The sequence below is a fragment of the Pelmatolapia mariae genome, linkage group LG12, assembly GCF_036321145.2.
Source record: "Pelmatolapia mariae isolate MD_Pm_ZW linkage group LG12, Pm_UMD_F_2, whole genome shotgun sequence".
NCBI classification, from domain to species: domain Eukaryota; kingdom Metazoa; phylum Chordata; class Actinopteri; order Cichliformes; family Cichlidae; genus Pelmatolapia; species Pelmatolapia mariae.
The window spans coordinates 17879145-17889323 of record NC_086237.1 but is presented as its reverse complement, the minus strand read 5'-3'; the positions used below and the strand labels follow the sequence as shown (position 1 = coordinate 17889323).

Here is a 10179-nt window from a genome sequence, read left to right as displayed (position 1 = left end):
ATTAGTAGTCTGACTTACTATTAATAAAAGATAACAGAAAATAACATGACAAAGTTTTCTGTCATGAGCTTATTTTACACCTTTAAGATGTTTCTGAAAAAGATTTTAGTGCAATAATAAAAGCTAATAAACTTGTAAACAAGTCATAATAAAATTTGCAAACTCCTGCACTTTTACTTTTGAGAATGATGTGGTGCTTTGGACTTCACCATGATCATTAAATAAAGTGAACTAAGTTGCATTCAATGTCCACTAGGTGGCCTGTGATTATTCATTGTTTATGTGTGACTCTCACACAGTTATTGTGTTTGCACTTTGTCTTTGGCAATAAGCATTTCCTCTAAAATATAAACTTTATATTTAAAGATTTTTACATTTAATTCACAGCTTATAATTAAGATTTGTTTTTGCAGTCGTTTGCTAATCCTTACAGTACTTTGCCATTTTTCATATATTCTTTTTCACTCAGTTTTCAGGGATTTATTTCAATACATAACAACAGATCTTACATTCTTTAAAGTGAAACATCTGTTTCTCATATTTATGCACTATAATTTCCAGAGTCAATTATGTTGTTTGTTTTCATAAAACATAAATAGCTGTTTAGTCTAGTAACAATATAGAAACAGCTGATATTTGTTGATTTTAGTATAATAATTATTGATTTACCAAACTGATATATAACCACACTGTCCCTCTGTGGCTCTGAGGGGAACTGTTGGGTCTATTACAGGATTCGTCGTATGATATCAGGTTGCACAGACAGATGTCGCCAGAGACAAGGAGCTGTAGTAATCTAGGCAGTCCTATGTATTCCCTCCAATTTAAACACCTGCAAACATCCACTTCAAACAGTAGGCAGGTTAAATATTTAATAATAAAAATATGTAATAATGAAAAATTTGTTTCATCATAACATGTATTTTCCTCCAGTTATAAAATATGCTGTGACATATAAATTCACTTGCAAGTCTTATATACTGATATGTATTCGTTTCATTGACTAATTAGACAACTTTAGTATGTCTAATATTGTGATCCATGATGCATTGTTATTTCCCAGCTAGCGTTTGTTTAATGTTTTTTACTTAATCAGTTTTAGCATTTACACAGATGAAGTGTATAACATTTAAGTCTTTTCACAGTGCATTAGTATATTTTACTTAAGCTTAATATTCAAAATAATGCTTTGATCTCTTGAAATAAATGAAATCATACCTTATTACTAAAACTGTAAATGTTGTTCTCCACCTTTTGCTTAACCAGACCAGAGTCTTGCACTGCAGGATTAACCTGAGTGTCCCAGTCCTGGACCGTTTTTTTAACCAGGAGGATCCCAGGCTTGATTTTTGGCTAAGCAGGGAGTCTATGGCAGTGTTGCTAAATCTCCTGGATGCCACAATTGAGACCCTGGTGTTTCTTTTCTGATTGGCTAGAGGAGCTTCCTACAGGTGGTCTCAAGAGTGTTTGGGATGCCTCATTCTACTGTCCACTACATTGTTGATAGACTCACAGAGGGGGTGGTGGCCATTTGCCACTAGATCATGCTGCTCCCAAAGACCCTCAAGGACCTGGAGGTATTGTCCTGTGGGTTTGCAGGGCTGGCACGCCATAGAGCCTTTCTGAGAGCGGTGGGTGCAATCGATGGCTGCCACATCTGCTTCAAGTCTCCAAGCGGCCCTGATGGTCAGTGCTACAGAAACAGGAAACTATTCCCATCAACTATCTTGCAGGCAGTTTGTGACCATCAGGGCCGCTTCATTGACACGTACGTGGGCTGGCCTGGGTTGGCAACACAGTCTGTTCTTACCTGAACTCCTGCTTTGATTTTTCACTTAATGTCTCTATAATCAGTAAATACCTGATTGTAGAGACATCTTTAATCAAACATGGTCTCGACAGGTTCCCTTTCATCACAGTCCATTTAATATCACTCTTATTTACAATAAGTTTCATAAAAACACATATAGTTAAATAACAGAAAAGAGCTTATTATGACTGCATAGTTGAATTTTTTATTTTAAAAAAATCCAACATTGCTTTACAATTTACAATAACAATGAAAAATAAACCATACAGCACATTTTGCATTAAGTGTTTAAGTCATGCAATGACTTAAAAATTACAAAAATACATTTTGTTTATAAAACAAAAAGAGATGTACTATTTCAATAATTTCAATTTAGAAATATTTCAGTTCAGTGTCATCAACCTTTGTCCATCAACCTAAAGTTTCTTTCTTCCTCTTCTTCTTCTTCTGGTTGTTCCCTTCCAGGGTCGGCACAGTGGATCATCCTATCATCCTTTTCTGTCTTTCTTTCTTCCTCCTGTCTAACAGCTCCATCTTCAACATCCTTTGTCCAGTTTATTCACCATCACTCTTCTGCATAAGTGCAAACCATCTTAGCCTTGCTTTTTTTAACTTTGTCTCCAAACTGCTCAATCTGAGCTGTCCTCTAAATGTACTCACTTCTAGTCCTGTCCTGTATGGTCACTAACAGAGACATTCTTAGCATCTTCAAAACTGCCAACACTTGGCCTCCTGTCTGTTTGTCTGTGCCACCATCTCCACATCATACATCCCAGCAGACCATCACTACCATCTTGTAAACGTTGCTTTTCAGTCTTGCTGCTATCCTTCTGTCACAATTCCTGGCTGTTGTCTCAGAGATCAGCTGACCTCTATAAACCACCTCTCCCCCACTGATGGAGCGCTGATCGTGTTTCGACACAGCGGGCAGGTGCCAAACTGCTCACAGACTCTGAAGTTGCAGTCATTACATAAACATCGGTGGCCACAAGGCAGTGTGATTCTGGCCTCTTTCACCATGCACACCACACAGACGTTATCTGTTGTAAAAAGAGAGAGATCCCAATTACAAATGTGACATCAGGAAATGAGACCACACTATTACAGCTGATTTCACTTTTATCCTCTCTGGTCAGAAATGTGAAACTGAAATTAGCCAATAATGTTTGAAATGACTCTTTACCTTCTGCCATTTCTGTGTCAAGACAGGAGATGCAGTCATCACGTCTAAAATCTGAAACATCAAGAACTGAACGAAAGTGACTGTCAGGATCAGGTGAGGTGAGTGGTTCAGGTGCAGGACAGGATCTTCTACGGTAAAGCAGCTTTTTGTTTTTCTTGGAGTCTTCAGCAAAGAGAAAGGAGTATTTGAATAGTCATTCAGTCAATGAATGGTCATCAGACAACATTTATAACTCTCAGAGCATGTTAACTGCTCTGCATTCACAGAACAGGAAAAACATTCTGTAGGTCAAATATAACTGTGGTTCTAGTGAACTTACCCAGGAGCAAAATGGAGCGCGTCTGTCCGTAGATGTCTATCATGGCCCACAGTGGCCGTTTAGTGTCCACTCCTGTTAGTCGCTCGTACTCCTCGTTGTTGACACCTATGTATATGCTGCCATGAGAAGAAACCCAAAACTCCAGCTCTGAACCTGCTTGGCAGACAGATTCATCCAATGGAACAGCCCAGTGTCCGGGGTTGTCAGTGAGGTTGGGGATGGACATGCAGGGCAGAGGCAGAGATCTGGCTGAGGGTGGCACAGTGGTAAAGCCCACACGCAGAGCCCCGTCCCAGATGGATGAATCCCTCTCTACTCTCAGACGAATCTTCTCCTGGACCTTCACTGGACGGCTGCTGAACACCAGCCCATTCTTGAAGGTGTTATCAGTCTTCTCTGCGAGTCGACCTCCATGACTCAGACGTATCTTTTCTCCCACAGCCTGACTGTCGAAGGTCAGAGGACTGCATTTGTGTGACACCTCTGACTTACCAACTACACAGAATTAAATAAAAGTTATTAGTGCTGATATAAAAATATTTCTTTGCATGTGATCAGATGCTTAAATATCATGCATACATTTAATGGTTTTAATGAAAATTAGTAGTCTGACTTACTATTAATAAAAGATAACAGAAAATAACATGACAAAGTTTTCTGTCATGAGCTTATTTTACACCTTTAAGATGTTTCTGAAAAAGATTTTAGTGCAACTATAAAAGCTAATAAACTTGTAAACAAGTCGTAATAAAATTTGCAAACTCCTGCACTTTCACTTTTGAGAATGATGTGGTGCTTTGGACTTCATCCTGATCATTAAATAAAGTGAACTAAGTTACATTCAATGTCCACTAGGTGGCCTATGATTATTCATTGTTTATGTGTGACTCTCACACAGTTATTGTGTTTGCACTTTATCTTTGGCAATAAGCATTTCCTCTAAAATATAAACTTTATCTTTAAAGATTTTTACATTTAATTCACAGCTTATAAGTAAGATTTGTTTTTGCAGTCATTTGCTAATCCTTACAGTACTTTGCCATTTTTCATATATTCTTTTTCACTCAGTTTTCAGGGATTTATTTCAATACATAACAACAGATCTTACATTCTTTAAAGTGAAACATCTGTTTCTCATATTTATGCACTATAATTTCCAGAGTCAATTATGTTGTTTGTTTTCATAAAACATAAATAGCTGTTTAGTCTAGTAACAATATAGAAACAGCTGATATTTGTTGATTTTAGTATAATAATTATTGATTTACCAAACTGATATATAAAGCAGCTCTGTAACTTACATTTAAAAATCCTCATAGAGTGTGACCATGGCATTTTGAAGATGTAAATAATACTTGTCAGCTGAGTCCTGATGGGTGAAGGTGTTCTTCTGCTTTATAGCGTCCACATGTGGGTTGAAAACACAAACACTCCCAGCATAACCAGGAAAGGAAAAGAGGAGGGCCTGGGGAAGTGACTGTACTTTCTGATGATGTCATTAACCTCCATTCACAGTTCAATGTCTGAGCTGAGTGAAGACATCAGGACACTCACAGTAACAGTCTTAGTGAGCTTTAATCTTCTGTGCACAGATTCCTGTACTATTGTTAGGCTTTGTTCATACATGTGAAATATCAGGCCAAAATATTTTTTTTGCATTTCTTTCTTTTTTCACGTGTCAGGAATTAAATCCAAACCAACCTGCATGCTTCAAAAAAGCCAGACAGTCTTCCCGGGACATACTAAACACTTTCTGTTTGAATAATAAAACAAAGAAAAAACAAAATAACTGGATGATGATGGTGTTAATTAAAAATATTTTTGTTTGTTTTTGAGCAGCTTTGTCAGTCCTCTACTTTGATTTTAGTTTTTATTTTGATTGATATTTTACAGTTATAAAACCGAAACACATTGAACTGTAGAAGAGTGAAGCACTTTTCATGCACAATCTAAAATATATATTAGAACATTAACAGTGGTGTAATAGTTGATGATGTTGAAGGTTTAGGAGACAGCTTCTTTGTTGTTTTACTGTCAGTTTAATCTTTGTTAACCTGACCTTTTCTGGGAGTGACTTTTATCTGTTGTAAACCTGAAGTTCTCTGCATCTCTCTGCATTTCTGAGAACTTTGTTTACACTCGTTCATGCATTATGAAATCCTTTACCTTTACACATTAACAAAGGAGAAACAGCGTAGCTTTTTTGACTCAGATAAAGCTTTTAAGTTAACCTGTACACAAGTCATAATAAAAGTACCAAACTCTTTTGCTTTTACTTTTGCAGACCAGGTGAAAGATTGGCCTTAGTCAGATAAGTTGCAGACAGAAACAGTTTACTAGATGGGCCTTGATTTAAAATTCAGGGTTAGTTTTCTTTCTTTTGTCATTGCTGCAGTGGGTGGGATGAAAAAATTTTTATGTTTCGATTTCTGTTGATGTAATTTCATTTTGGGCACGGCTAGTTCAATGTGCTGCAGTAAAAATCAGCTGAGTGAAAACAGGACAACCAAGGCAAAAATCATAAACTCTTTAAGGAGAAGAAGATAATTTGGAAAGAGTTTATGACTGTAAGGCAGGATTGTCCAACTCCAGGCCTCGAGGGCCGGTGTCCTGCAGGTCTTAGACGTGTCCTTGATCCACAACACAGCTGATTTAAATGGCTAAATGACCTTTTCAACATGTCTTGAAGTTCTCCAGAGGCCTGGTAATGAACTCATCATTTGATTCAGGTGTGTAGACCCAGGGTGATATCTAAAACCTGCAGGACACCGGCCCTCGAGGCCTGGAAGGTTGGACACTCCGGCTGTAAGGCTTTTGTCATATATAATCCAAAATGAGAAGAACAACACAAGAAACAAAAAACCTTTAGGATCTGAAAAATATCCAATAAATTAATCACACCTTTTTATAAATACAAATAGTTACTCACAGAACAAGGCTAAGCTTAAAACCTGCTGATTTGTTGTTGCATGTTGTTTGTTCACTGAACTCTAAGTTAAAGAATAAGTTTTTTTTTAATACAAATATGGAGTAACATTGCATACTAAATAAAAGGTGTTACACCTGTCAGGAAGATCAAACCTGGAGAGCCGAATACAAAAGTTAGCCTTGAGTTCAATTAATTTTCATGTCACAGCCAATCAGTCTTCCAGCTCTTTGATAAACTATTTCACTTTTGAAATAACGAACAAACAAACAATAGGAAAGCTCCGTGGGGCTGAGGATGGAAATTTGGACCTTCAAAATCAAACTACAAACTATTTTTGTGCTTTATTTTGACCACCAGTGTTATTAATTTGTCACAGTCTGACAATAGAGAATAAGGTTTTTAATTTCACTGAGATTTTACTGTCATGGTTCTGGGTCCTTTTAGCCCAGCATTTTGTGTTTTCTTGTATTCCTGTGGTACTTTGTATTATTGGGTTATGTTCTGGTTCATTAGTGGTCTTTAGTTTTCTGTTGTGAGTTTCTTATATTCCCTGTTTGGTACCTTGATTATTTAGTATTTTCCCCTTGTGTCTTTGATGTCTCTCTCTGTGTCTGTGTTGTTTTGTGTCTTGTTTCCTCCTCATGTTTCGTTCTGTTTTCACCTGCCTGCCATGTTTATCCACGTTTCCCCAGTCAGTCACGTCTCTGTGTCTGTCTGCAACTCTGTGCGTGTGTTCCCATTACTTCCTGTTTTATTTCGGTAGTTTCCTATCTGTGTGCGACATGTTTTGCTTTGCTTCTGTCTCGTCTGATGTGTTATCTTTAGCTTTATTTTCTTCTGTCCACCATCACGATCTCCCTCAGTCCACACTGTGTGTTCTGTCTGCTAACCTGCCTAGTTTATTTTGTATCTTCAGTTAAGTTAGTTTTTCTTGTTCAGCAGTAAAGCTGTTTTTTGAGTTTACATTTCACGTCCTGGAGTCTGCATTTGGGTCCTCCCTTCCTGCCTGCTGCATGCAGTTTATGACATTTACAACTGCAAACAATACAACAATGTAAATAAATAATAATAAAACTAAATGGACTGAATTGGACATTTGAAGAAGCATCAAACATCTTTTTTTGGTAACTCAAACCTGAATTGATGATTTGTTCCAGTTTTTCATACATTACAGTTTACTTTAGTTGCACATTAACAATAGAAAAAACAGCATAGGGTTGTTTTTTTAATATAAATGATAAAGTCTTTCAGATAAAGCTTTCAATATAACTATAAATGTAGATAAAGTTGTAAACAAGTCATATTGAAACTCTTCTTTCACTTTTGAGGACTATGTGAAGGTTCAACCTTCATCTACAATTAACATGTAACTGCTGCACATTTGCAGCTGCTGCAGGTTTTTATCAGATTAGTTTCAGTCTTCTGCAAGTGTCTGTTTTCAGCAACACAAACTGTTTATATGTGAAGGTCACGTATTTCTTTTCTTTTGCATGATCAATTTAATAATAGTGTTATTTGCAGTAAGTTTCATAATATTAAGAGCAATAAAATACATTTTATTAATGTTGCCATAGTTTAACCATCAAACACTTTGACAATGGTCAGACATAATGATTTCACAGAAAGTTGCTTTAAACAGAGCACATTTTGCACTCAGTGTTTTAAGTCATACACATTACAATAGAGTGAATCTTTTAATGTTAATCAAACAAAAAAAAAAGGTTGAGTAGATTTTAATCATATAGAAATACAGTTCAATAAATTTACATCAACTTCTGATCTCAAAGACTCTGCAGATTTACATGTTTAACAAACAGAAAATAATTCATATATAAAGTTTTACATCAGGTTCTATTCACTGTGTTTGTCTGTTAGTCACTCAGCAGTTTTTGTACATACAAAAACATACAAATACATTCAGAAGTTCTCTTCATGTTAACAGCATAAAATCAGATAACAAAAGTCAGACACACGTGACAAAGTTTTCTTATTGGATTTCAAATGTGCTTTTTTTGCACCATAAAGCTGTTGAAGTTTTATTAACCACTTATATACCATTTACTTTACCTGTAGTTAACAAAGACACCAGTAAACCCTGATAAACTTGTAAACAAGTCATAATATAATCAGCAAACTCTAAAGCTTTTACTTATGAGAAACAACACTTTTGAGATGGCTTGCACTTCATCCTGATCAGTAAATAAAGCAAACTGTTGGGTTGCAAATTTTGATGCCATCATGATAACCTTATTCCACCAACGATGTGGAGATCCAGCTTTTTTAGATTTAGATTTAGATTAAAATTAAATGTACTCAAAAAGAGCCTCTGGAAAAGAGTAGAATTCTTGAAACAGAGTTTATTAAACAGCAAACCAGTACTTTTACAGCAAAACAACACATAGAAAGCAAGCAAATTGAACCAATGTGAAGCAACGCAAACCCCGGGGTGTAGAGCTTTTGAGTACACACAGCAGAGACACAAAATGACAGACTTATATAAGAGTCCCGAACCCCTCCTCCTGCCGTTGGGTACCCTTTGATCCTTTGTTCTTTCTTGGTGAGTATTAAGTTTTTATTTTATTGTTTCAACTCTACAAATGTCATATTACCCCAATCATTATATGTTCATCAATATTTTCCCCCAATCAGTTTTTAATAATACTTGGATTTTGTTCCTTTTGTTTAATCTTATGCTACATCACTTTCTGGCACTACACCATAACTTTTCGAGTGCCAGTCCTGGCATCCATCATTTATAATTGGGTCACTTTGTCAGTTTAATGGCCAAAGTGAGTCCGAAGGTCTACAAAATGGCAGTTAACAGTTAATCATTTTGGCAATTTTGTCGGGTTCGCTTGGCAGACGTAGACTACTATCCATGACAAGAAAGGGTACTTCTCACCTATGGCGGCTGAGGCGAGAAAACAGAGTCCTAGGTGCATCCTAGGCAGGGCCAGGGTTGTTTACCATATAGGCTATGGAAGGGCTGGATACAGAATGAATGAAGACGGGCAGAGAGTCCCAGGTGCACATTTAGCAGTGCCAAGTTGAAATAACTCTATGTTTGGACTTGTCACCATTGGCCATAACACAATCAAAGGTTACTTATTGATCTTAATTATTACATTTTCAAACAGTATTGATCAACATGTGTTCATACAACAAGTGGAACAAACTTCATTAATATAACTATAGATAATATTTGACCTAAATATGTGGGTCTTGTAATTTGAACATGTATGTTAGATGATTATCATAATGATTCCATTATATAAAACACTCCATTGTAGGTGTATATATAGTATATATGTCCAGTATATGTCCAGTATATACAGGTATATATGTCATATATCATAAAAAATCCACAACAAAACTCTCTAGATCAATGTCCACTAGTTAGCTTGTGATGACTCATTGTTTAGGTGTGACTCTCACACAATTACTATGTGTGCACTTTATCTTATAGGAAGCTGAGCATTTCCTCTAAAACATAAACGTTATTGTGGCAGTCATTCGCTAATCCTTAAAGTACTTTCTCTGTTTTATTTATTTCATTTTATTTTATTTATTACCAGTGATGTTTTTCTTAATAACAACAGATCACTCTGAAATTCTTAAAAAAAAATTGAACCTTTGAGAGAAAATACAGCTGTCTCATATTGATATGCTATAAATTCCTTAAAAATAATCAATATTGTTGTCTACATGTACAAAATATAAATTACTGTTTATTCTTGTAAAAAGACTGAAAAAGCTGTTATGTGTTGATTTTAGCATAATAAATGATTTACCAGACTGATAGATAAAGCAGTATTTTAACTTATATATCAAGTTCTCTGTTAAGATTTACCAGAGCTCTCCTCCTTAGTTTGCGTAAATAATACTTGTAAAGTATTATTAAAGACGTAAATAATACTTGTTGAATGAGTTCCATGTTT

The 10179-nt window shown here is 35.9% G+C and overlaps 1 protein-coding gene across 1 annotated transcript; it reads right to left on the bottom strand.

Moving 5' to 3' along the window:
- Nucleotides 1-2671: 2671 nt before the first annotated feature.
- LOC134638239 (E3 ubiquitin-protein ligase NEURL3-like) lies at nucleotides 2672-4355 on the bottom strand. The gene is made up of 4 exons (XM_063488759.1): nucleotides 4343-4355; nucleotides 3313-3807; nucleotides 2994-3155; nucleotides 2672-2850 (listed from the first exon to the last, which is right to left on the bottom strand). The coding sequence occupies exons 1-4, from the start codon at nucleotides 4353-4355 to the stop codon at nucleotides 2672-2674; spliced, it is 849 nt and encodes a 282-aa protein (XP_063344829.1).
- Nucleotides 4356-10179: the final 5824 nt, after the last annotated feature.

What these genes read in the sequence shown, in the direction of transcription:
- LOC134638239 (XM_063488759.1), bottom strand. An exon ending in GCGCTCCATTTTGCTCCTGG is followed by an intron (nt 3,156 to 3,312) that starts GTAAGTTCACTA and finishes TCTTTGCTGAAG; the next exon opens with ACTCCAAGAAAAACAAAAAG. An exon ending in TGACACAGAAATGGCAGAAG is followed by an intron (nt 2,851 to 2,993) that starts GTAAAGAGTCAT and finishes TTTTTACAACAG; the next exon opens with ATAACGTCTGTGTGGTGTGC.